This window comes from Odocoileus virginianus, chromosome 30, assembly GCF_023699985.2.
Source record: "Odocoileus virginianus isolate 20LAN1187 ecotype Illinois chromosome 30, Ovbor_1.2, whole genome shotgun sequence".
Taxonomy (NCBI): domain Eukaryota; kingdom Metazoa; phylum Chordata; class Mammalia; order Artiodactyla; family Cervidae; genus Odocoileus; species Odocoileus virginianus.
The window spans coordinates 8,120,621-8,148,614 of NC_069703.1; the positions used below are offsets into that span (position 1 = coordinate 8,120,621).

Consider the following 27,994-nt stretch of genomic DNA (forward strand, 5'->3'; position numbering starts at 1 on the left):
TTCTATCAAAACTCTATTATCATATTAAAACACTTGATCATGTGTTCCTTCAAGATTCCCAACTTTCTATTTCTGAGAAGAGAACAGATTTAATGAGATATTTTCAAAGTAGAGCTGGTAAAGGGAGTATTTGTGGAAAGCACTGCCAAAAAGACAATTCATTTGGTAGACACAGAAAAGGCAAATTTTACCACATATACTGGAGCAATGGATATTAAATAATCATCTCTGAATAAACCCTACCAATCAATATGGTCCTTTTGGTCTAAACTGAAGACAATATTGTCCAAAGGAAATCTCTAAGGTCAACCAGCAATTAACTGAAAGGTTTTCACTGAAAATCTTATTGACTGCTTTCATATCAGACAGCTTCTTGGTTATTATACTTCATGGACTAAGTAGGTGCCAAGACATTAGACTGTCAATAATCTATTAATACTGGACTGTTCTGTTCGCTTTCCCTGAATCTGCAGGCAAAGGTATTCAAGCCAAGGATCTGCTGAGAAGTAATGCAAATTCACCAACCTGATATGGAAATCATATCTTTATTACCTCCCAGTTTAAGTGCCTAGGAGGATTGATAATAAATGTTTATTCAGATGAGTTAAATTATTTTTTTAAAGAAACTGCTGAAGGGATGGGGAATATGTCTTGGAATCTGACTTTTCTTCTAAGTCACATTTAACAGTTTCTAAATTGAATGTAATAAACACTTTACAAAGAGAAATCAGAAGTTATTTAAAGTGAGCCTCATAGGTTCCTGCCACTCAGCATCTGGAAAGCAGTCATACACATTGCGGGGCGGGCGGTTGGGGTGGGGGCAGAATTTTTAATGAATTTAATAGAGAAAAGCACTTTAATTAAATGCTGTCAGAGTGGATTGTATTAATGACTGTACACAGAGGAATTTAAAGCAGCCAAGTTTATTTAGCAAATAGAAGCTGGGCTTTCGAAGCCTGCAAGTATTTATGTTTCTGCCATTGCAGTACATCTAAAAGATGATGATGGTGCCAAATGAAACTGTTGAGTTATTAGATATGATTTTATTTATTGTGCATTATTAAAGTTTTCAAAGGCCTCAGGGGAATTAATTTCATTTTCAAAATGAAATACCACATCTGATCAGAAAGGGTTAAGAAAAGTGAATACTATCCCCCAGTTTTTCCTGGGCCCTGGGATTTTGATGCAGCTGAGTGGCTATGGGGACGACCTTCCCTAAGTTCACCCAACCAGAATTCACATCATCGCACAGTACTGCAAACAAATCAATGACAATATTTCTTCTATGATTTCTTCTGTTTCCCTCCCCACCCAGCGCTTTGCCACATAATTCATTCTCTTTCACATAGCAATAAGCTGAAAAATGACCAAAGCTCCTAAAAATCTCCATGAAAATTTGGTTGCCATAACTTTTTAAATGAAAAACATGAGTAGCACAAACTTCTCCAAAGGAAAAGGTATCAGATGTTTGACTTGAGGAAAACAGGGAAAAACGGGTCTTCCTCAGTGTCTTCTACTCAGAGGTTGACCACAGAACAAACCTATTATTAATGATAATATTTTAAAAATAAACAAAGAATATGTGAGCCTTAATGCATGAAAGCTGTAAAAGATTGAAAAGCTGGTCTGGATGGAAAATACTATGTGTGTGTCAAAATGATTTTCTCTACCGTTTGTAAAAATGTAATTATCCATGATATGCTATTATCCATGATAGGCTACAAGGGTGAGGGATTTCAAGTAAATCCACTGGAAGCTAAGGATTCGCCTTTGGTCTTCATCCCTGACACCACCGCGTCTGTGAGATCACAAACCTCTGCCATGATTTACCACATCCTTTTTGCAGTTATATATACTCTCTCGGGCTGTCTTTAGATTTTAATTTAAAACAGGAGGAAGGGGGAGGAGGGAAACGTGAGGACTGGAGCAAAAAACAAAACATAAAATCCAGCACCTATTTCCTTTCAAGAACAGAGTAATGATCACAAATGGAGACTTTCAACTTTCTAAATAAATAATTTTTAATCCTTCCCCTCTCCCCACCCCCTATCCAAGCTATTTATTAATATTGTATGTTTGATCTGTGTCTTTGTAGTTCTGGAACTTATAAGCAACTCTGCTTTCCCCATCTGTGCCAAGATGTTGCAGACTAGTCTTTGAAATGCTGCAAATGCAGATGAATGTGACATAAAATAAAAACTGATTACAGACACGTTCTATACGTGAGTAATGGCAACACAGAGGACGTTACATGTTCATAGAGTGTACTGGACAATGCTGCTTCAAACATGCAAAATACGAAGAGACTATTGGAGTACAGAGTGCCATCCCTAGCATATCTATTCCAGGAGCTCCAAGTAAACTGGTTGACACCTTGCAAGTAAAGTGACAAGAAAACTTCTCCCTTGGTACATCAGTAGTTCTAAAATACAGATATATCAAAGAATTGTCAACTGATAGAACACACTGATGCATTTGATCCAGATTATGTTTTACAAGCAAAAGAACCCGTCAATTTGGTTCTCTCCTTTCATTACTAAGGAAACAACTATATTAAAGTACTACACACACTGACTACTTTAGCTCTATCTCTTTGGGAGGCTTTCATTTCACATGAAGCACAAACTCAAATAAGGATTTCTCTCGAAAGTATACTCCTAAAATTACACCTACATGGAAATATTTGACATTTGTCGACCACAATTCCCTGTTTGCTCTGCTAGCGCCACACTTACGAGTACACTGTTGACATGAATTGTCAAAAAAGCTGAAATGAGGAAAACTATATTTAAGAAACCATTTGCATGTATATATTGTACTTAAACAGTATATGCTCACTTTGGCACATTCTGTTCATTCAGATCGTAATAGAAATAGGAAGGCCTTTCCATATCCACATATATTTAAGCATTCATATCATAGATTTTAGCTCCCTAAGTTTAGAGTACTTTAAAAAAAATAATTGACTCCTCATTTTGAAGTGCACTGTGAGGGTTCACTTCATCATATCTAAGAAAGTACTCTATTAAAATAACTTCCCCTGTTTTCACCCAAATCTGTTGGGTGTTTGGCACCAGGGAATCCCAGACTATGAACTCATTATGTACATGGTTCTGATTCTGCAAAATGAATCTAACCAGACACTCAAGTTAGCCTTTTATACCACATACAGAAGGCAATACAAAGACAAATGCTATGAACATGAAAAAACAGATTTAAACTAAAGGAAAGCATGAAGGGGAAAGAGTAGAAACAACTACGGCTTAAATATGTAACTATTTTTGATGGTTCAGACAGTAAAGAATCTGCCTGCAATGCGGGAGACCTAGGTGTGCTCCCTGGGACAAGAGGATGCCCTGGAGAAGGGAATGGCTACCCACTCCAGTATCCTGGCCTAGATAAATCCATGGACAGAGGCTACAATCCATGCGGTCACAGAATCAAACACAGCTGAGGTGCTAGCGCTTACTTGCTTTGACATCTGAGTGAACAAGTGAGCTATAATACCAATCAGCCATTCAGTTCTGGAAACACCTAACCTTTCTTTCATACAGTGGTTTTTAGCATATCTTACTTATGAAAAATAAGTACACGGATATCCACAAGGCTTAAAAAAAAAGCTAATTGGAGTCTATTCAGTGTTATGTTGGTAAATATTTAACAACTGACTCTCTAGAGGAAAAAAAAGTCCCAATTGAATCATTTGTCAGTTCTTGTAGTGTGAATAATTTGACCAAGGCCAGTTCCATTCTACTAACAATTTAAAAACCAACTTCCAAAATTCCTAAAAACATCCATTACTGTTCACTGTGTAAGCTTACTCCAGTACACCCTAATCTGTGATAGAAAGTGATACTCACACCTCCTAGGCTTTCCAGACTTGGTCACAGGAATTCCTTCACCTGATCCAACTTACCTGTCATTTTCCCAGCCCCAGAGTGATCAGGATGACCTTGATGTGATACACAACTCCCTAAAAGATTCCATGTCAAGAGGTGAAGGGTTATATGATTTGCAGTGAATTTGATCTAGAAACAACTTGTGAGGAAATTGAACTTGTGACCTCAGAACTGTCAAATCTATCTAGTTTTCTTGATCTCCCATTTCTAGGGTTAAACTGAGTAATAATAAAATAAATGAATTTCAGAACTTTGGCAGTTTTCCTTTCATTGAAAGTAAGTTTGTCTATCATTACAAGGGGAAGTTCCAGACTTTGACTTAATAAAAATCAGCAGTAGTTTTCAGCTACATTAGATTTCCACACTAACCAGAAACATCTGAGAAGCCACAGTAGGTAGGTTTGGCTAGGATAGTTTAAAACTCAGTGGCCGGCTTTCTCTTGTAATTGTCATAACTGTCAATCATAAGAAAATCAACTAGATCTCTCTGAGCCCATATAAGGTGTTCATAATTTGTTATTTTGTTGCTTATTTGTTTTTCCAAAATGCACGTAAACCTCCCAGGGGCAATGTGTTTTATTTTTTGTTTTCTTCATTTGCATTAAAATCCTCAGTGAGGATCAGAAATAGATGAACCAATTTACAGAATCAGTGTTTCAGATGAAGATCACCTAATCCATAATCTAACAGTTTACAAAACAGTAAAAGGAAACTCTAAAGGATAAAATTCCTGTCCAAAGTCACATGCCCAGCCCTGTGACTGGAGTCAAGGTCACTTCCAGGCCCTTTTCTTTACTCTATCATCTTTTTTCCCATTTGGTCAAAGGTTCATTGAAAATAGAAGGTAGTTTCTTTCTTTCTAAGATGCTCTGGTTCCTGAAACAGTGAAAAGAAAGGCTTGCGTGTGTTCATGCTAAGTTGCTTTGATTGTGTCTGACTCCTTGTGACCCTATGGACTGTAGCCCACCAGGCTCCTCTGTCCATGGGATTCTCCAGGCAAGAATACTGGAGTGGGTTGCCATGCCTTCCTCCAAGGGATCTTCCTGACCCAGGGATCAAATCCATATCTCCTACACTGAAGGCGGGTTCTTATACTAGCGCCACCCAAAACAACTGAATAGTAAGGCTTATGGATTCTACTAAACCATAGTCTGAATTCTAGATTAAGGCAAGGCAGAGGGAAAATGAAGTCTGTTTAAAAATGCAATCTATGTGAGTAAAGGGGAAAGCTGCTCTATACATGTATGAAATTCTGTTTTATTTACTATTATACACATAGTGCCTAGACCAATACCCGACACACTGAGGGAGCCCGACCAATATTTGTTGAATAAATAAGTAGCAGCCCTGCAGTGGAAGCACATAGCCTTAACCCCCGGACCACAGGGAAGGCCCAGCTTTATCAGTCAATTTTAATCATCTTTACCAAAAGCCAGACTTTGCCAGATGCCCATAAAAGTATAAAGAAAGGAAGAAAGGTATTTCCTTCTCACAGACAAAATAGGACAAGGAGCTTCATTAAAACAATGACACCTCAGTGTCCACAAGTGACTTCATTTAAGTTTATTGCTGTTTTTTGTGGGTGAGAGAGAAGGCACGATGCATGTGGAATGCACTTACTTAGTCTATTTTGCTTCCCTCAACTTGCTCCACGTTGCTCATATTTAATCAGTTTTCCCCAAAACAAAATTTATTAGCTATTGCCCTAACTTCTTTCAGCTTAAAAAAAAAAAAAAGTGTTTCAGATTACTGAAAAAAAGAAGACTGCAAGGAAAGAAGAAAGTAGAAAAGGAGGAAGAAAATAGCCACACTGAGTTGGCCAATAGAACAATGGCAAGAAGATACCCTAACATTTCCATAGCAATATGCTGATCCATCTTTTTAAAGACAACTAAGCTTTATGTTCAAAAATATTATGTTTAGTATCATTTTCCTATCAGAACATCAAGAAAAGGCCAAGGTGCTGAAGGTTTTATAATGTTCCTATCTTTAATTTCACCAGAAGGAAAAGAATATGACAATGTACATGATGAGTACCCTGCTGTCCCTAAACCTTTAGAAACAGGCATAAAGAAATGTAATTTATGTTAGCAATGTTAGTGGTTTCTGAGCGCTTTGCAGTGCAGAAGCTTCCATCAGTGAGAAGCACTGGTCCTGGTATAATAGAGCTAATCCTGCTTCTTTGCTTCATCCACAGAGTAGCATTGGGCAATGTGCCTTCCACTCAGTTTTAGGAGCTGAAAAACAAGGGGTCTACCAGTAACCCACAGCAGGACCTGAAGGAAGTGTACTGCCTCTTGAAAATGCAATCGGACTATTATTTAAGGAACACAACAATTATGGAAGAGCAAGTTACTCAGGAAAACAGGGTTGTTTGTGCTGCCCTGGGACAGGAAAAGCCTGGGAGAAGTGGAACCCAGCTGCCTGACATTTCACTTCCAACCAGTAGCTAACCCTAGATGTTTAATTTGGAAGGTGGTGTGTTGTGAAGTTTTAGTCACTCATGGGTGAGTTCCGCTCAGCAAAAACACTGGAACAACGCCATGAAGAATGAGAAGTAGAAAGCTAACTCCAACTGTTAAAACAATAAACCTAGCAAATCAATGACCCCACTTTAAAGCAGTAAATAGATAGATCCAGAACAGATTACTATAAAATTTTAATTCCTATCTGGATCTATAACACAGTGCCTGAGAGCATGGCCATCCATGATAATTGTTAGCAAAACTGTAATGAACTATAAAGACTTTGGATACACACAAACTTGAAATCGCTCTTAGGTACTGGATTCCTACTGCTTACATATCCACAGCACTTTATATTGAACAAGTCACATAAATCTCCCTTGATGTGATAATTTCATATTAGACTTGTTAATCATATCTGCTACTATCCACCATGATAGATGCAGGACTACTATCGACCTTGGCCCAAGGACAGACCATTCACAGGCTGCTTGCAGGTGGCGTGCAGCCGGCTAGCTTTCCACTCCCCATGCTCCTGGAGGTTATTCTAACCATGCGCCCAGCAAAGCTCTTCCTCTAAAATGCAGTGACCTCCAAATTGAGCATTCACATTACTGCTTGGGAATTAAGTGTCAAGAAAGTTTGCCTTCATGGGGATAAGGTGGACCAGTCAATTTCTCTAAGAATCCAAAGTTGTAAATAAGGAGTGGGTAACAGAAGCTGGATTTGATGAAAGGTTGTGAAGTAGAGCAGAGGTGGTGGGCAGGCCAAGGCTTTGAGAAGCTTGGAATTATAGTTCAGAGATGCTATGAGTAGTAAGCAGAAGTCATGTGGTAGAGAAAATATCGAGTAAAAGGTAAATAAGATAATAGAAGAAAGGAAACAATGATAGCAGGAAGAAGCTGACAATGGAAAAAGATATATTATACCCAGGATAGCAAAGGAGAGGGTGAATCCATGAACTACACAAATTCCAAGTCCCAGGTTCAGAGAAACCTACACATATCCAGTGTTACAGGTGGATTTTCATCAAGTTCTATCTCCCTCAATTTCTTTTCATATATATCCAATATTTAAGCTGGAATTTCTATGTCATGTCAAAAAAAATACTTTAAGAAATTTTTAAATTTAAAAAGTAGACAAACAACTTGCTGAAATCTCTAAAAAAAGCAAAGCCACAGCTAATGTCCAATCTACCAGGTACCAACTTTAAGGAAATTATTCAATTGTTTGACATCACCACCGTGAGAAACCTGATCACTATACTTTGGAAGAAGCTGAACCTGAGATAGAAATGCCTATGTTCTAGAATAAAGAGTTCATTCTAAATAACCTCCAAATCTTTCTATATTCCCAGTGACAAATTTAAAAGTTCGGATGTGCTGAAAGGTTAACTAGTAACAAAGAAATGAAGAACCTCTCCAAGTTAAACACATGCCTGCAGGATAACATTATGTGAATACGGAAAAGGCTAGTGGCTCTCGACTGATGGTTAGGGACTCTCAAAGTTTACCCCAGTGAGGACTTCCTTATACCCAACTGCTGTAATATTTCATCTAAAACGACAAGCATCTCTCTGCACATTTCCTCATAACTCAGGTAGAGCTTCAAACCTCTAGGACCATTCACACAGCAGGTTTTGAAGAGGAGCTTGGAATGAATCCAAGATGGGAGAGATTCTAGTAACCTGGTTAAAGAATTTGCAAACATCTTTAATTGATTAATTAATTAATTAGCTTATTTATTTTCTTATACACTGTCCTTTTGAAAGCAAATTCACAAATCAAAATATACCTACAGCTTGGACTTCCTTGGCAGGCCAGTGGTTAAGACTCCATTTTCACTGCAGGGAGCATGGGTTAGATCCCTGGGTCTGGGAACTAGGATCCCACACACCGCGTGGTGCAGCCAAAAGATTGAAAAAATAAAAAACAAATAAACCCTATAGCTGAGGCAAAAAGGCATGATCAAATTCTCAGTGCTTAATCAGAGACTTCAAGTATCCTTAAACTTTGCAATGAAGAGTCACATTCCAAAGCTATCTCAAAAATGCCAGAGAAGCGTAGAATGATGAATGGACATAAGCAGCTTTGCCTAATATCATCTAATAGCAAATATTTGGGAAAGGCTGGCTGCAGCATGTTTAGCAGTTCTTTCTAGTTGAGAGGAAAAAGTCAAACAGTGAAGGTAGACAAATGAAGATTTAAGGTCCCACTCTGAGTAGGTCTTCTCTAAGCTTCAGCGTCTTACATGTGAAAGTAGGTAAGCTACCCTCCCCCCAACCTTGATAGGGTTTTGATACATGTTTCTTAGCCCTAGCACTATCAACAGTGCAGAACAGACACCTCTTTGTCTAGAGGGTAGGGGAGGTTGCCGTCTGCATTATGGGACATTCGACAGCATCCCTGGCCTCCACCCAGCAGATGCCAGTAGCATCCCCAAGTTACAGTAATCAAAAATGTCTCCAGACACTGCACATATCCGTGAGGGCAAAGTCAGCATAGGCTGACATCAGCACAGGATTCAGCAGATGAGGAAATACTGAGAACCCCCTGAGTGGGCAGCAACCCAGACGAGCCGAGGTATGAGGCTGGAGTCGGCTGTCTTCCACCAGGTCTCATTCCTATTCAGCGTACAGCATGGAATTTTAAAACAAGGATTTGTCAGGAAACCACAGAGCAGCAAACTCAGGATTCCTGAACTTACAAAATAACCCCTGGAAACACTGTGGTGGAAATATAATAAAACAATAAAGCACAAACTACACAGACACGAACAATTTGGCAAACGCTCTCCAATCAGCCCCACTCAGTGACCTAGTCAGAGCATGAGCAATGTCCTTTCTTCTCTGCTGCATCAAGGGAGAAGTGCGGCCAGAGGGAAGACTGGATGCCAAAAGCGCCTGTGTTTTCACTCAGCTGACGATTCTGGCTGCAGGCAAGGCCCTCCGTCTTTGCTCCAGTTTTTCCAATTGTAAAATACAGTTGGTAATAATGAATACCCTGGCCTAACTAGTTTTTGATTCTAAGGTGAGGATATCCATTCACTATAGGGCCTCGGGTTGTAATAACCACTAGGGGGAATATCACTACAACCACAAGAAACAATTTTGTCTCCAATCTTTTGGAGTGAAAAAAAATGGAATTTATCTTTTTCATGGAGCGTTTTCATTGGTCATGCCATCTCATTTCATCTGTGTTGGTCTTTGTGCTATCCATACATGAACTATAAGCATTTTGTATGTTAGCATTTTGCAACGTTTTTCATTATTATTCCCCACAGGAGCCTTTTTAGGCATTTTTTCCTAATTATCTCCCCACCGTGTCATGAAATTTTAATACCAGGCATACAGAACATCTCTTTATGTACTATGTCCGTTTGGAGAGCAATAAACAATTGTAAACTGAAGATTTTTATGCACCCCAAGAATCAATTTTTACTCCCTAGGGCAATACTGCCTCCACTGAAGGGCCATAAGTGTAGGTGAATCTAGTTTATAAAGTGTATTCAGAGACTGGAAGGTCACCTTCTAGACAGCAGGAACTTAAATGGGGGTTTCAAAAAAGAATACCAACAAGAAAACTGGAGAAATCAGATAACTTCATATGACATCAAATCTGTATCACCTGGAGAGATTTGAATTCCTAAGGAAAAAAATCTTGTTCTCCCAGGACCCCCAAGTCTCTGGGGCTGACCATACCCCTCAGTGGCCCCAAGCCCAACTATAACCTAGGTTCATCCCTGAAGGGAAATTCCATCAAATATGCATTTCAAGGACTCTGAGGTGTTAGAATTAGAAAAATAAATGGCGCAGCATGGAAGACCCGCAGGGCAAGGCACGCGTGCCTTTAGGGATCTTAGGGCAAGCTGGCCTCACCCAGCTGCTGATGGGACAGGAGCAGTCTAAATGAACAAAGTGAACTGGATGTGTGTGCATGGAAGACAGCGTGTGGGCAGCGGGGCTGTGCAGAAGGATAGAGACTGCTATCCTGTGTGCCAGAATGCAGACCACCAGCCAGCCATGTGGCCCAGTGGGTCAGATCTCCTGAATTTCTGGATTGTGAAATCTGGATTTCTAAGTGAAATTTCTTAATTTCTAAATGTAGTCTTGAATTTTTAAAAATCTTTCATGCGCTTAAAAAAAGAAACACATCTGCATGCAATATAAGACTACCAATTAGTAAACTATTTGCAAACAAAAGGCAAGAAAAATGTCCTCCCTTTCCGGGAGGAAAGAGGCTCTCACTCTAAGAGACTTCACAGAATTCACTGAATGGGGTGGGGCTTATTCCAAGCTTCTTCTTTTATCCAATACATCTGTGGAGCCCTAATTCGACAGACTCCTCTGGTGGGTAATTATGTATAAAGGTCACTACTTCATATCTTTATAATTTAAGAAAAACTGGGGAATAGTGTACCCTAACTACTTAAAGAAATTTATATGGCACTCTTCCATAACCACAAGTAGAGTGGATTTCTGTGTGCATTTTAATATGCTGCATAATCAGAGACTCTTAAAAATCCCTGATTTCACTCATACTTAACAGTTTAATAACAGTGTATTTTCTGCCTAATTAGACAAAATGCAACATCACCTAATACTACCAATGTACAAATTTTTTAATCCCTAAAATGTGTAAGCAATTATGTTTCTCTGAAATTTTAATTGATACAAGAGCACCAGTGAATCTCAATCCTGAGTCCAATGGCTTAACTTTTGGACAATCACAGACAACTTGAGTAGTCTGGAATCTTTGTGAATACAATCTATCCAAAGTCATAGAAGCTGGGCTAACTTTATTCTCCAGTTTCAAGAGTTCTGTTGTCTAGTTCAAGTTCTCTTCCTTTTTCCTATCACAACTATAATAAAAAATTGATCAAATGCTTTCTATTTTGCCACAAAACATGAATACAGCATTGAAAGCAGTGCCACTGAGAGAAATCACACTCACACACACACAGAGAGATATACTGAAGAGTTCTACAGTTATGAGGTCAAGGTCAGTGGCTGAGAAAAAGTCAATGCAGAAAAAATTGCCTTATTTGTAAACTCTTTAGTTAAGAGCTGAGTGATAGGAATAACTTTTTATAAAATAAGTGAATTATCTTAGTGACATCAGAAGTTAATGTTAATAGCCACAAAGTGCTTAAGACTGAAGGGAAATTACACACTGACTCTTTCTTAGCCATTAAATATTGTTAGCACACTCCAGTTCTGATACACTAACATAAAAGGTAATAAAACTCATAAATAGATTGGCTGTCTGCTTCTAAGATTTACTTTACTCAGACTGGTCAGTTAAAATACAAAATATGATGCTGTATATCCCTTCTAGCTACCTAAACACAGGGACCTCGAGAGATGAGAATTTCTGGACAGGAACAGTAGAGAAATACAGGAATATACAGGAAATACAGTAGAGAAAGACAGGAATATGCAGGAGCCATTATCCAAATGAAGGGAGGTCCTCATTTTAATGGAGAATAGGTATTACTCTTCTCATCCCAAACTTCTCCAAATTTTCAACTTTGCCATCATCCTATGATAAAAAAGAAGTGCTACTAATGTTTATAATAAATCAATTTTTCACTTCTATTCAGGAAGAGCCCCTAAAGGAGAACATGGTAACCCACTCCAGTGTGCTTGCCTGGAGAATCCCCATGGACAGAGGAGCCTTTTACCTTGCCTGGATTGACTAAGATAGACTCTGAACGAAAAGTCCACACAAAGTCAGTGGTTTCCTGAAGCTGGTCATAGGTTCAACACAGAAGTTTGGATCAATTCACATTAAAATGAGAAAAATAAGGGTGATGGTGAGTTTCTCATATGATTAAATGTATACATTTGTAAGATCTTTTGCCTGAGGCTATCCTTTTCATTAATTTGTTATTTAATGAGTATTGTGTAAATATATGAATAATAAATAGGAGTGTCCCTTGAATTTTTTGAATAAATTTATTTTCTAAAATAAAAGGTTGGTAATTATAATGGGCCCCTTTTTAATTTCAACTGAATCTCAAAATCTACAAACCACTGCTTCATGTGACTCAGCAAGCTGAAATAATTATCTCCAGGGAGGTGCCCTGGTGTTTGGACAAGGCCCCAGCAAGAAAGGACAGTGGAGGGAAGGGGGAGGCTGGTCCTGAAAGGTAAGACTTGGGGCTCATCTCTGGGGAATGGGTCACCCACACACTCGTCCAGAGCCACGAGAGCCGGCTCTGCCACTTATTAACCAGGTACCCCTTGTGACCACCCTTCTCTGAATGTACCGTGAATATGAGAAAAAGTTCCTGCAGGTGCTAGTAGCTTTGTGAACTCACGAGTCTAATGATCTGGGCAACTCACTCTGTGACTCTGGAAAGTGACCAATGAGAGCACAAGAGCACTGACTGAGATGTCAATATTTGGATGACAAGTGACATAATGGCTCCAGTGACTTCTGGCTTCTTCCCCGGGCATGTGACGGTGGAGCAAGGGGAAAGGAGACAGGAAGCCTCAGGCAGAGCATTTCAGAACCGCGTCCTGCATCACCTCTCATATACTATCTGATCAAGACACCACACCCCACCCTTCTTTCACCCTCATCTTCCGTCCTTCACACACATGTGCACACGTGCATGCACACCTGCCTCAACTGTCCCCATCTTGCTACACACAAGGAGATGATCAGGTGATCCTCTTTCACGGCAGTTGGGATTGATGGCATTGAGCAGGAGGACAAATCTCACAGCCTACCAAATCATTTTGTGGCACAATTCGAAGGGGAGAAACCATTGAAACCCTCACTGATATTTCTCCCCCAAAGTAACTGATTTTAGATAATAGCAAGGGTCATCAGTTAAACTCTTGACTCTCAGAAAGAACATAATTTATCTCAATGAGACTAAAATCTAAGCAAAAAAAAAAATGCCAACCCAATGAAGGTAGATTTCTAAAAGAGAGGAAACCAAAGATAGCAGGAACTCACCTAAAAATACTAAGAATCTATCACAACTTCTCTCTTAGGTTCAGCTGAGTTCAGTGGTATTCCCTAGCTCATGTGGATATTTCTCTCAGCCCTAATGCAACATTCCTTGAGGAATTTTGGATCAATTCACTGTCTATTTCAGAGTTTTTTTTCTTTAGAAAGTGCACTAATGGAAACTATGATTTCTAATTGGGAGACTTAATTCTCCACAAATGCTCTGGCTTCACAATCCCACAAGTATCAATAAAATACTCTCAGGAAGTGTGAACTGTTAGTCGATCAGTCATGTCCAACTCTTTGTGACCCCATGGCATGTAGCCCACAAGGCTCCTCTGTCCATGGAATTCTCCAGGCATGAATACTGGAATAGGTAGCCATGCCATTCTCCAGGGGATCTTCCCAACCTGGGATCCAGCTTGGGTCTCCAGTATTGCAGGCAGATCCTTTACTGTCTGAGTCACAGTAGCCGCCTTTGGATCTGACTTCTCAGTCACAGGGGTGTGTGTGTGCGTGAGTGTGTGTGTGTGTGTGTGTGTGTGTGTGTGTGTGTGTGTATCTGACTTCTCAGTCACAGGGGTGTGTGTGTGTGTGCGTGTGTGTGTGAGTGTGTGTGTGTGTGTGTGTGTGTGTGTGTCACAGTAGCCGCCTTTGGATCTGACTTCTCAGTCACAGGGTGTGTGTGTGTGTGTGTGTGTGTGTGTGTGTGTGACAGAACACGTGTGCACATGCACACACACGCACTATGCCCACTGTGAGAACAGGGCTCTCTGTCTGGGGGACATGGCATGAGATGCCTTCCCAGGCAGGTGGCACGGTCTGCCCCCTGACCGTCCACAGCTGCGGGCGCCGGGAGCCCTGTCCAGGCTTAGGGGAGAAGGGGACGCCCACCTGCACTGGCTCCGGGGGCAGCTGAACCACGTGCTGCATGCGCTCGCTGTGATGGTGCCTTGATTCCTCTTCATAAATCACATCCCTCTCATGCTGGGGAAGGTTCAAGAAACGGCGGATGGTACAGAGGTTCTCCCAGAGAGTGCGGTTTTCTGGGCTGGGGTTCTCCTTCCAGCGGAGCAGTTCACACAGCCAGCCCTGGAAACAGAGAAGGCCACTGAATGAACCTGAAGAGTGCACAGCCGCAGAGGGGGCTTGAGTGCGGTCAAGTACCGCCGGCTTATCATATTTTCACAACAGAAGTGCTCCCACCAAACTGGGGAGGCGCTCAAACAGCCTGGCAACTCCGAAAACCAACTAATGACCACACCTGTGGTGACACCAACACCTGAGAATCTTCAGTCTTGTTAATTACCTCATCCCCCTTCCTACTGAATACATTCTCAATTAATTTACAGTCCCCTTTGTAAAAGAAACTCAAGGACGCATGTAACTCTCCAATTCTCAGCAAAAGTCATTCATGTTGGTCAGTTACAAATTTTAAAATTACCCACCCAGTTGGACAGTACTCCATTCCAAGAAAAAAAAAATGAAAATGAACAAATATGTATTACCAAATGGCAAATTCTGAAGAGGAAATACCGAGGTATGAATAGAAATATAAATATGTCCTCTCTAGGGAAGAAATAGTCTCACAAAGATCAATAACTCCTCCGTAACACCCTTTGCTAGAATGAGAAAAGTGTATATCTGCTCAACCTCTGAATGCCTTGGGCTCCAGGCCCTTATAACCATAACCTTCCTGCCTCAACCACACCTGCAGGAAGGTAAGCCAGTAGGACGGGTCACACCTGCAAATGTCTGCCTCCCAACTCTGGCATCCGGATGTTCTCTTGCTCGCAACTGCACGAGAAAGAAAATGTAATGCAAATAATGATGGATTATATGAAAATAATACAGAGGATGCTGTCAACATCGCTCACTGACTCATGTCAAAATATTTTACCCAGTAGCTTTCTAACCCATCATTTCCAATCTATGTCGCTCATTTTAAATACAAAGACTGTCCCATATCACGCCTCCTGCAAGAATAAGAATTTTTCTAAAAAGGTGCATAAGTAAACACACATGACTTTGTAAGAAATCTCGAAACCTCCACAAATTCTATCTCATAACCTGTAAACCAATGAAGGTTCCTGACACGCATTACAAAAACCCCTCATAATATCATAAGCTGTTGTTTGTCTAACTCTCCACTGTGTCTTCTGCCTTTACCCAAAAAAAGGCAAGATTTGATTATCTCCGCTGCATCAGCCAAGACAGCAACACCAGCTGTTCTCATTGTGCAGCCTCTTCCTCGCGGCCTCCATGTTAATAACCTGATCATTCCATTTTCTCCTTCAACTGCCGGCTGCAGCACTGCGGAGAGACAAAAACCCAGACCCATCTGCAGCAGCTGTAGGCACTGAACTGTGAAGCCACTGGGGATTTATAAACTAATCTGTAACACAACACTGCCTTGTTTTTACAAGTGAGAGGCCACATTTGCGCAGACCTGATCTTTTCTTGCAATAAACTGGGAGCTGGGGAGAGTTAGAGGGCTAGGAAGAATGAAAACAAGATATCTAATCATTTGCTTGGAAATGTGCTTCCAAGTATTTTCAAAGATTTTTTTTTTTTTTTTGGCCAGTTCAGTTGAGAGACAGGTACTGGTTGATTTTCAAGGTGTAACATATATGAAAATTGAAGATGATTCAATTTTTTATCCCTATCAAAAAGTAAATTATATATTTTTTAAAACACTCCTAGTCCCAAAGTGTTTCCTCAAGGGTTTCTTTGTACAAAGCAAAAAAAGTTCTTGAAATGGAATATAAACCATCTGTGGAAAAAAAATAATAAGCTCCTATTTCTCTGTCTTTTCACAGATCTGAATAAGTCTCCAACCGAACTCTTTCAAATGTTTCAAACAGGTATGTTTAACATCTCCCAGGGGAGGCTACAGCATGGAGACCAATCGTTGAACAGAAAATAAAAACAAAAATCTGCATCTGTTGAAAGCTGAAGTTCTGAGCTATGCAGACCTTGAGGAGGACAGCACCTGCTGTTCTGCACGAGGAGCGAACTGCATTGTGGGAAGCCACAGCTTGAGAGGAGACAGGTGACAGCTGAGTGGTATCTCCACTTACATACTCGGAACGTCTCGCACAACATTCATTGCCGCATTTGATTTATATGCGCTGTTATAATCTGCACTCATTACAATCACTTACAACAAACTACAGGCCTCGTTATGGACTGGCCGCTGTCTGCCATCAGTCTTTAAGAAGTGTAGTGCTCAATTTGCCCACTGACAAGCAAGGTCCTGACCTTGAAGCTATTAGGGAGTGGATTAGACACAAGTGTGATCATGTGTGCAGACATAAGCAAACCAAATTAATTTCTGGCACAGGGAGGTAGCCAACAAGACTCTGTTCTTAGGGCACCAGAGAACTTCCTCAAATCCCTGATGGAGCTGAGCTAATAGCATGTTTAAGGGAACCCAGTTTTGAAGATGAAGCACATTCATGGTATTTAGAGGGTTATTAATCTAGTTTCCCCACAAAGTGTTTGCTTGGCTGATCAGATTAAGGGATGGAGCCTTCAACAGCGCACCCCCACCACAGCAGGCCCCAAGAAATCTGTGATACTTCACAGCCTCGGACATATTGCACCGTGTGTGCCCAGCTGCTTCAATAATTAGCTTATGAATGTATCAGCTGGTTCTGTGATTTTTATAAATAATAACTAACCTACAGAGCAGAAACATTGTCACGAGCCTTACAGTAACACAAAACCACAAGGAGTCCCTCACTTGCTCATCTACTAAATGCCGAAATTCCCTACCAGAGGAGCTCCTGCAACGCCATCTATAAATATTTATCCTGAGTCTGAAATGGCAGTGTATTTTTGTCAGTTTTCTTCACGGCAGCCATGATTCTCTTTCCCCTCACTCTGACTCACTTGCTCACTCTACGGATTTGTGTGTTTATCTTCCGGAAATCTATTCTTCCACCTCACTTGCCATCTCACCCTCCATCTTTCGATTCACATGATCCCTCCACCCGCTCGTGTGGGAAGCTTATCTCTGTTTTCTCAAAAGGACCTGTTATTACTTTGTTTGGTGGCTAATGAATTTGCCAGAAAGGGCCACGCTGTTGCCTGCACACACACGTATGTATTGTGAGTGAACCCACCACAGAAGAGATAAAAGAGTCCCACATTGGGATTTTTTTTCATTTATATAATTTTTGCATGCCATCCAAGAAAGTTTTGCAGTATCAGGCAAAAAAAAAAAAAAAAGTGTAAATGTCAAATAAAACAGTGACAGATGACAGTATTCTCTATTGAATAGCACTGTTTCTGTCGTGCATGTTCAATGGGAACTCATGAATTATTAATAAACAAATCTCCTTTTTCTGTTAAAAATCTCAAGTAGGTTTTTTGTTGTTGTTCCCTATGTGTTATGTCGAGCATTCCAGGAGAATTATTTTCATTTTATAGATGCTGATGCAGAAGTTCATCTGATTTCCAGCCTTGACCAGCCTTGTGAGCAGGTACCAGGAACTGCTGGATATATACCTAGCTGTAATTTCTCTTTTAGCCTGGAAATAAGCTTTGATCAAAGATTGGCTGAATACTCATAAAGTCAGTTTAGCTTTTTTAGTATGGGAAAACTAAGACTGAATTATGTGTACCTGAGCACAGCTAGGAAGCATAGAATATTCAGTTTGGAGACTGAACTGCTAGGTTCCTGCTATGACAATAAATTACTGGGTAACCTCTGGATAAGGTCTTAGATCTTCTGGAAGCTTAACTATAAAAGAAGGAGTTTACAAAAAGATGATCTTTAAGTTCCCTTCCAGCTCCACAATCTGTGATCTGTTTCCTGGTTATTTGTCAGAAACAACAGACAATGATTAGCCACCAGGTCAAAGTACAAAGGATAAAAACCACCCTGGTCAAGTGATCAAGGTCAACATCACCAGTGATGACATATTCACACTGAGAACTCTGTGATATGATTCACTGCAAAGGACACAACATAGTATCTGAGGTAGACTTGCCCAAAATGCATAATCTCAGTCAAATCATGGCAAACCCTAACTGAGAGACTGCTTTCAACAAAATAACCAATCAGTACTCTTTAAAGTGACAAGGTCATTAAAAAAAAAAAAGGAAAGAAAAGACTGAGGAATGGTCACAAACTGCAGAAAGCTAAGGATAATAACTAAATGCAGTGTGGTTCCTGATTGGGGTCCTGGCACCAAAAAAGGTAATTAGTGGAAATACTATTAATATTTAGTATAATATTAATTTAAAAATAGTGAAATTAGAATAAAGTTTTTAGTTGGTAGTATTATAACACTCATAGTTTACTAGTTTTGATAACTGCACTATGGTAATACAGTGTACATTAGGGGAACCTAGGTGAGAAATATATGGAAACTGTAACATTTTGCAAAGTCTCTGTGAGTCTAAAACATGTTCAAAAAAAGAAGTTTGAAAAAATATAGAGAATACCTGGAACTTACATAGGAGAATATACATGGAACTTAAGTGTAATGATGCCAAAAAATTTACAATTTAAACACTTTTACCTTCAAACTCTGAACCCAAAGAAAGCATATAGGTTCAAAGGCTACATCCTTTTGATCAATGGTTAAAGAGTTCCCAAGCATTCAGGCCATAAGCAAATAATACTTATTAACATTTCATTTTAATCATTTCATCAGCCTCTTAAACAAATATATCTCCCTCAGTAGAGAAAACAACTCTGACCACCTTTTCCCAACTATGCAGGTGAGGTGACACTCACACCAGTCAAGAGATAGTTTATTTACAATCCACATGTTCCTAAAAAGTTGTATGTCAATCTAAATTTACAAAGCAAATAAAGTTGTAAATGTATCAGGAATCCTTACTACTTGAAGAAATGTATTATTCCTTTTTGAAAGATGAATAACAGCCCCACCGTTTATCCTTTAGTAAACTGATAGTTTTACTGAGGATTTACTTGAACGAGACACCTCTAGTTCACAATTCAGGAACATCAGAAGCAGCAACAATCAGAACCACACTTTGCTCCCATTTTTTCCTCGTGGTCTCGTCTCCCATCAGTTCTCCCATGGGCCTTGTGCCTTGACCACTGTGAATTACTCACAATTCCTGAATAGGCTTGATACATTCTCATCATGCTTTTGCTCATGGTACTCCCTTTGCTGAAAAACTTTACTCAGTTCTCTATCCCCTCTATGAGAAGCTGTCATTCATTTAATTTTCATTGTTACTGTTTACTTAAAAGGTTAGTTGAGATCACCAACAGGAAAGTATATAATTCTGACCATGAAATTCAAGGAAAATGTCATTACAGAGAACAGGATTCATAATGTGGGTCTTAAAAGATAGAGATGAGTTTTCACCAGGTGGGGAGACTAAGTGCCTAGAATAACATTCTAAGCAGAGAAAGCAGTATCAGCAAATGCAGGGGCTTATAAAAGTAACACATTCGGTAATCAGAAGCAACCCTGTGCAGCCAAAGCACAGTCTAGAAATGGAGGTGAGCAGCAGATTATAAAGAATAACATGCAAAGAAATTTCATCTTAATAATCTGGGCCATGGGAGTCACTGAAGGCTTTTTCACTGATATGACAAAGTATTCTTTGATTTCTTCTTTACATTTTTTTTCCTTTTATTTTTTTTATTGAAGGATAATTGCCTTACAGAATTTTGTTGTGTTCTGTCAAACCTCAACATGAATCATTCACAGGTATACATATATCCCCTCCCTTTTGAACCTCCCTCCCACCTCCCTCCGCATCCCACCTTTCTAGGTTGATACAGAGCCCCTGTTTGAGTTTCCTGAGCCACACAGCAAAGTCCCACTGGCTCTCTATTTTACATATGGTCATGTGAGTTTCCATGTTACTCTTTCCAAACATCCCACCCCCTCCTCCCCTCTCCCCATGTCCATAAGTCTATTCTCTATGTCTGTTTCTCCACTGCTGCCTTGTAAATAAATTCTTCAGTACCATTTTCCTAGACCCTATTATATAGAGTGAAGTGAGTCAGAAAGACAAAGATAAATATTATATTCTAACACACATATACAGAATATTCTTTCCACTTTTAATTTCCTTCCTCCATTCCTTCCTTCCTCTCTTCTTTTTTAACAAGAAGTCCTTGGAGAAAAGACTATGAAAAAGTTAAGAACTCCACTTAACCTAGCCTAGATATCTTTTCTTTTTCATAGTAAAATCATGTTGCTGGGTATTAATCAGGTCCTACAATGGCCTGCAAGTGGTAAATTACACACTGCATAGGCTTTATCCTCCAGTTTTTGTTCTTTATAAAATGACATGTATCCTAAACACCAAACCATATCATTTAACTCTCATTATTTTAATCATTTGTGTGTGGGTGCACACGTGTGTGTGTGCTGTTGTTGTTGCCCAAATGAGAATATTTAAAGCTCTCTCACATTGAAAATGAATGAGGAAGAACAATATCTATTACTCTTATAAAAAAAGAAAGATTTAAAAATTTCAAATATACAATAAATGTGACATACTTTGCACACTACACACCAAATGCAGAGAATATTCAAATGACCAGGGAGCTCTTTCAGAAAACAATAATAGAGCCTAGTGTCTGAATTTGGAGCCCATCAGTTATGGGTTTTAATCTTAGCTCCATGCCTTAGGTTTAAGTGATGGGGGAGGGGAAGGGGATGAGAAGAATGGGGTTCCTGTCCGTGGTACTGAAATTTCATTGTGTACTAAGTTACTTGTTTTCCTACCCCAGGACACAGGTAATCACTCCAACTTCTGCCTGTTCCCACATTTTTTTCCTTAAAAAAAAAAAATTCTGTGTTGGTGACACATTTCCTAGTTTTTACAGCATTTCTGAGCAAATACAAACCAGGACTTGCTAAGAAACAAATGCAAGTCCACAGACTGGTCTCCAAAGAGATACAGTAAATAAATTTGTTCTTCTTAAGTAAGGTTGTACTTGCTTTGAAGACCAAGGTCTTGTCAGTCGTTACCGTTTGCCCTGAGGAACCTAGCACAGAGCTGACGAGTGAACTCCATCTACAAATAGGAAGAAGCCCCCACCCTCTTTGCCCATCTAGGAACTCCAATGAATGAATAAGTTGACAAATGAACAGCTCTCTTCAGGAGAATGACTCAAGGCTTCTTGCAACAGACATGTAAAAGGCCATTTACTCACCCACATCTTCAATACAGAAAATGTCAGCATATGTAACCAAAAGGAAACATTTTCTGAGTGTCTCAAAAGAAAATTCATATTATTAACCACAGACAGTTCGCTTTCTAAATGGAAGCACATAAAGTCCCCAAACAAACTTTTGTAACTGTGAAAGAATTTCTCTTCAGCTGGTTGAGACTCTTCTGAAGTGTGAAATGAGCCAGATAATATTCAGCTCTTGTTTCTTAGTCACTGAATTCTCTTTTCATGAATCCAATAAGTGTCTATTAAAATAAATAAACCCCCTAATGATTCAAGATAACCTAATCAAGAAAACTGAAATGGATAAAAGGCTAAACTGCAAGGGAGACTTGTCAAGGGCTTCAATGAATCCCTGACGAGGAGGTCATCTAAACCTGAGAAAAGATTTGTGCCGAGCATTTGGTTACAGTTCAAGGTTAATTATTTTATACCTTGAATGTAATAAGTAAAAATGATCTGCTTCTTTTTTTATTTCTCAAAATTGTACACCAAGTTCTAAACTGTATTTTCACGGGGACTAATTTTCAGCTGTCTCTGGGCATGTGTCTCACATTTCTATGGATGTGTTTGTAAAGATTGAATCTGTAATTGAGAGTAATGAAAATTTTATTTCAGAACAACTCCTTAACCTCTGTTATAAAGGGCTCAAGTTAAGCAGGGATTTAATAAAATCTTGTTGCCTTCCTTACCATGGAAATATGGGCTGTGCATAGTTATATAATAGTATAGAGATTTGGGATGACTTTATACAAGTATGTACACACATACTTAAACACATACATGGGAGCATGTATCTAAAAAAAAACCATCTATATCCGTCAAAAAGAAGGATGAATCTGGAGTCTTCTCCACTTAAATATTACAAATATATTAACAGTTAAATGTACTAGACTAAAATATCGGGAAGAAAACAACCTAAATATTTGTAGTCCCTGACTTCAGATTCAAATTCCAGGATACCTGTGATATAAGGTATATATATTATAATATATATATATATATACACACACCATAATATACCTATGATGCATACCATATATAATTATAATACAAGGTATATATGTATAGATAAACACACACAAATATATATGATACAAGGTATATATATACACACATATATATGTGATACAAGGTATATATATAAATATATATTTTTATATACAAGGTACTATATATTAATATTATGAACCCTGCCTCAAGAACTCATAAGTGTGTGGGTTGGGGGGAAATAGACACAGCAGAAAACCAGGAATAAAACTTGTTTGAAAGATTAGGACTGGGACTAAAGTGAGGCATGCAAGCAACTAATGTGCAAAAATTAAGGAATGTGACTCTGAAAGGGTGTGCCTCCTTGGACTGTACCCTAAGACCTAATGTGTCTAATCCTAGTCTTTGGCCTGTGAAAGCAAGATGATTAAATGGTCCCTATGACAAAACAGTAGGGACTAGTCACAGCACCAACATTCTCTAACTGTAAAAACCATGGTTTAACTCAATATCATCTCCAAAAGAAGGCTGGGAGAGTTTAGAAAGATGGCTTTTAATATGTCAACCTGATTTGCTTCAAAGTCATATGCAAGTTTCTAAAAGTGTTGTGTCATGAACAGGCAAAAGAATGCAACTCAAAAGTTTCTGCAATAAGGCAAGATGTGATTAAACCAAGCACAGAAATTTTAGCAATGGATAAAAGCACCTGACACTTTATGAACCTCATATGAACTCTACATATTAACCTTCACTGGTATCTAATTAAGGGTTCCCATAAAGGCTAGATTTAGGGCATGAAACATAAACATAACCAATTGTGAAGAACCCAATTCCTCACTATAGGGATGATGTAAGAATTGAAATCTTGAGGGAATTTCTGTTGATCATTTCTCAAAAGAATCTATTCCTTTGAATTATGCTGAGAGAAAAGGGAAGAAAGTGAAGGGTTTAACTTGATGCTTAGGCATCACTGTACTTACTCACTGTCCGCTAAATTTGGCATTTGAGAATACTGGGAAGCCTAATTTCTTCACTCCTCACTGTAATAATTTTTTTCAAATGGCAGTTGTGGTGTAAATATGTTGATTTGTTTCATGTAAGTTTGGTGGACAGCACTGGCATTGGAGTATACGTGCCCCATTTGACAAGAACAGAAGCTGCTTTTTGACAGGCTGTCAAAATGTGTTCGAAAGAAACCTGCCCACCAGGAAGGGGCAGGCAAGGCCACACACCTCCTTTTAGTCTGCCTTATACACTGAAGACAAGACGGCCGAAGCAGAAGCACTGGGAGTGAGATGAGACCACCACCTCATTCCACATGTGGCATCATACGGCCAGTTTTTCCTGTCACTCTTTATACCAGAGATCGGGGCAGTCAAACATTTACTTCCAGTGTGGTGGTTTAGTCGCTAAGTCATGTCGACTCTTGTGACCCCATGGACTGTAGCCCATCAGGTTCCTCTGTCCACGGCTTCTCCAGCAAGAATACTGGAGTGGGTTACCATTTCCTTCTTCAGGGGCCCTTCCTGAGCCAGGGAAGGAACCAGGTCTCCTGCGCTGTAGGCAGATTCTTTACAACTGAGCCACCAGTGAAGCCCCAGTAGCCTGAGCAAGCCTAGTCCCAGCAAGGCCATCTCCATAAGGGAACCTAACAAATAAGGTAACTGTCAAACCACTTCCAGGGCAAAGTGGCAAAACTGATCCTTGTGCAAAATTTTCTAAAGGCTAAGAAACTAAATAATGAGATTGAAGATGCTTTACAATTCATACTCTCCCATGAGAAAAGGTAGTTTAAAAATTTACAATTTATAACTGTCTTATTACAGTATAATCCCAACCAGGACATAAACACGCAGGTGCAAACATGCACTGACACATCAGAAGCCTAAAAGGTGAATAGCAACTACCTCTGGATTGTGGGATTATGGGTGATTCATAGTTTGCCTTTATATTTTCTTCATTTTATTTTTTTAAATGAGGACGAGGCATTGCAGGTGACATTCCAGGGGGCGTGCAGTCTCCCCCTGCCACCTGAGGACCCACAAGGGCACATGGCCCTCATCTCGATGGGCCGGTGCAGCAGCCGCAGAGCCTGCAGGCCCCAGCCCGGAGGCGGGCCTGGGGGGAGCACAGTAGGGCAGCAGGCAGCTCCGACCCCAGATGCTACAGCAGGTACAAGGGGGCTGGGCTGCTAGCTGGGGGTCATACGTGGAGCCATACGCAGAGCCCACCTGGGGGAAGAGGGAGATGTGGGAATTTCCAGTTGTTCAGGGTTTTGCTTTTGTTTATTATAAACGTTTCATATCGGCCAAAACTGTAGTCAGCTGAGTCATTCAAAATGTCTTAGGTGAAGGTACAGAGGCAGGGACCCTCAAGCATCACTGGCAAGGACATCACTGGAATGTAAATCCTATCATTATTTTCAATACGGTAGGACTAGAAATGATTTACATACCCACGAAGGGAAGAGAGTCAAATTATGGTGCATCCAATCCATCCAATATGACATAGCAACTTAAGAGAATAAGAGAACTAAGTGTGCTGATATGGAAAGATCTTCAGGATTTGTAAAGAAAAAATCGTGTGTAAAGTACGCTAGTCATTTGTGCATAGGGACAAAGAAAGCCTATAAACTTGTATTTCCAAAGATAGAAGAGAAATGTTGGCAGTGGCTGCCTCTAAGGATGGCTAAGGGGTGAGGGATGGAGGAAGACTATTCACTGTATACTCTTTCGTCCCTTTTGAAGCTTATATAATGAACATATGCTATCTATTCAAAATAAATAGCATTAAAGAAGAAAAGAAATGCCTTTGAATTAAAGAATAAAAATAAAATGAGGTTGTTATTACTTAAGTAATCATAAAACAGAAGTTATTTCTTTAAAAAAGGAAATAAGGACAACTAACTTGTGCCTGGGACATTTTTAAGAAGAGACATATAAAAGCAAAAATTAATATGGTAACCCATGACTGAATGAAGAAAACACGTTAGCACTACACTGAATGTGATATAAACTCCAATAGCAAAGAGCAGTAAAAGGAAGGAAACAAACCAAATGATATACCAATTATTTTTCTTTATGTACAGTTTTCTATCTTTATTTTTACCTTTAAAAGGATCTGCTATATTTTAAATCATTTAAATTTGTATATTTTAAATCATTTAACTTGTTAGTCAAACAAGATAATATATAAGGAACTATTTTATAATAAAAAATGTTCATAAAATCTGAGTTTATAATCTACATCTAAAGTTTAAGAAGACTTCTACTTAGGATTACAGTTTATTAAGTCAGTAAGTAAGAACATGGAATATGAATATGAATATATATATATACATATATATATATATATATTTTGTTTCTTGGTGAAACAATGATAAGGAATGAAGGCCAATCAGTACACAAAATCTATTTAATCATAGCATACATAAAGTATACAACATATTGAAACTCGGTCACCATGAAGAACACAGCTTCTATGTAGGAAATTATTTCAGAATTGTATCCCGGAGGCCAGAAACTCTTTTTCCCCACTGTGCTGGGGTCACAGTTGTGTCTCCCTCCCTCTTCTGCAGTAGGAGTGAGGACTCCTTCATTCCTGATCCTAGCAGTAGCTCCTGCAGCTTGTGGGCCTGGAAGGTGTGTGGGTCAGGAAGAACTTGAGGACTGGCAGGTTTTTTACAAAAACAGTTTAAAAAACTGGCAGGGGTTTTTAAATCCTGGTGGCGATGATGAGAACATCCTACAATGTCATTCCTTCAAAGCCCCCTCCCGCTGAACCCTCCCCCCGTTCCCCGCCCCCCCAACCCAGGGCTTAATCCCAGATCACTCCCTCTTTTATATCAGCAGACTCTGGGGTTGGCCCTTTCATTACCATCAACTGAGCTTTACAACCAGGTTGTCTATGTCCCTTTTTTGCAGTGTTTCAGCTTCTCTCTACCTTCCTAATAATAGTAAGCAAGACCCTCCTGTCCCACCAAAAATAAAAAAAGAGAGAGAGAGAAAAGAAAAAAAGAAAGCAAACCTAGTGCCCTTCTAATGTGCTTATTCATTTGTTTTATTTGTTTAATGAAGGCAAAGTAGAACAGGAATAAGTCCATTCCCATTTGTCTACCTACTCCATTTCCACCCAAACCTAATAGGAAAAGGCGTATGTAGAGTTGGCTCTTCGGGTGTACCAATAATAAAGTATCACTCTCCTTTCAAAATAAAACCAACCTGGAATCAACCTCAGCATTCCATGAGTTGAATACTGAAAGCAATATAAAAAAGAGAAGCAGGCAGGAGAGGAGAGAAATAGCGAGTTAACATCTGGGGAAAGGGACCGCTGATGCCAACAGAAAGAAACGTAGCTAAAGGCGCTGTGACGAAGCACATGGGCATCCCTGGAGCAGCGCGGTGGGGGGCCACACAGGCCACTGTGCTTGCGCCCTGCTGGACTTCCACTTCCCGGGTCACACATGATGGACTGCACTTGGGGAGGAAGGGGAGTGGGAGAGGAACTGCAGAACCTGAGGGACGGGGACACAGCACTCCTGCAGTCACTGAGACTGCACACTGGGTGCTTATTCTCTGGGGGCCCTTTGTCTGGAGGGCCATACTGAGGTTGTCGGGAAATGCCATATGCCTCTACACTATGGTTCCTACTGAGCACCCCCACTCCCAGTTCACAGAGAACAACCAGTGACCACAGTTCACTCCATCCCATGAAGACCAATAATCTGAACATTCTGCAGAAAGAAAAGAGAGTCTTCAGAACCCACATCCGCATCCCACCCCCCCCCCCACACACACACCTACAATACCTAAAGCTGATCCTAAATTGAAAATGAAACAAAAGTAAAAGGTGAAATGTACGTAAGCATCCTTTTCCCCTGCTTTTCTTTCTTTGGCTTCTCTCACGTGAAGAAAAGGCCACGGGTCAGACAGGAGGCACCCAGTGGAGCTGGATGATGGGCTGACCTGGCCAAGACAAAGGAGCCAGAGGCCAATTAAAGGAACAGGTGGTCTTTGACCCTACAAATGTGCCTGATGTGACCCACACACCAAGGAGACACACACTTTCCAGTAACACTGTTTTCACCAACAGGACCACAGGCATAACTGCAAATGTTTGTCACCCTTATTCCTTTTCTGAACCCCTGCTCCAACGATGCCTGTTTCCTAAACTCTTCCAGCCCTCGAGGAACCTCCTGCCCCACCACTGTCTCCTTTTCCCAGTCTTCATTCAAAGCTTGCCTAACACAGGCAGTGTAAGGTTACTATTTTTATTATGATGACAGCAATTCATAGCGAGGAATGAATGAGATTTAATGGAGGGTTCCTTTCTATTTTAAGACATGTAAAATGGAAGAGGAGGGGTTAGTGTGTGTGTGTGAACAGGGCCTTCCAGGCTCAAACCCACTCCAGTTCACAAGAGTTCCTATTCAAGGTTCTCCTGATTTTTACCTCCAAGAGAATGGAGTACCCTTACTTCCTCAGTCACTGCACACCCGCC

At 40.0% G+C, this 27,994-nt stretch overlaps 1 protein-coding gene across 7 annotated transcripts in view; it reads right to left on the bottom strand.

The window, feature by feature from the left end:
• The window catches only part of SATB2 (SATB homeobox 2), a 248,557-nt gene that overhangs the window by 19,632 nt on the left and 200,931 nt on the right, over window positions 1-27,994 (bottom strand). For all 7 annotated transcript variants that reach the window (XM_020890434.2, XM_020890433.2, XM_020890435.2 and 4 more), the window contains one exon: window positions 14,221-14,418. In XM_020890434.2, coding sequence (XP_020746093.1) covers window positions 14,221-14,418 — 198 coding nt within the window. The remainder of the gene's footprint in view (window positions 1-14,220; window positions 14,419-27,994) is intronic.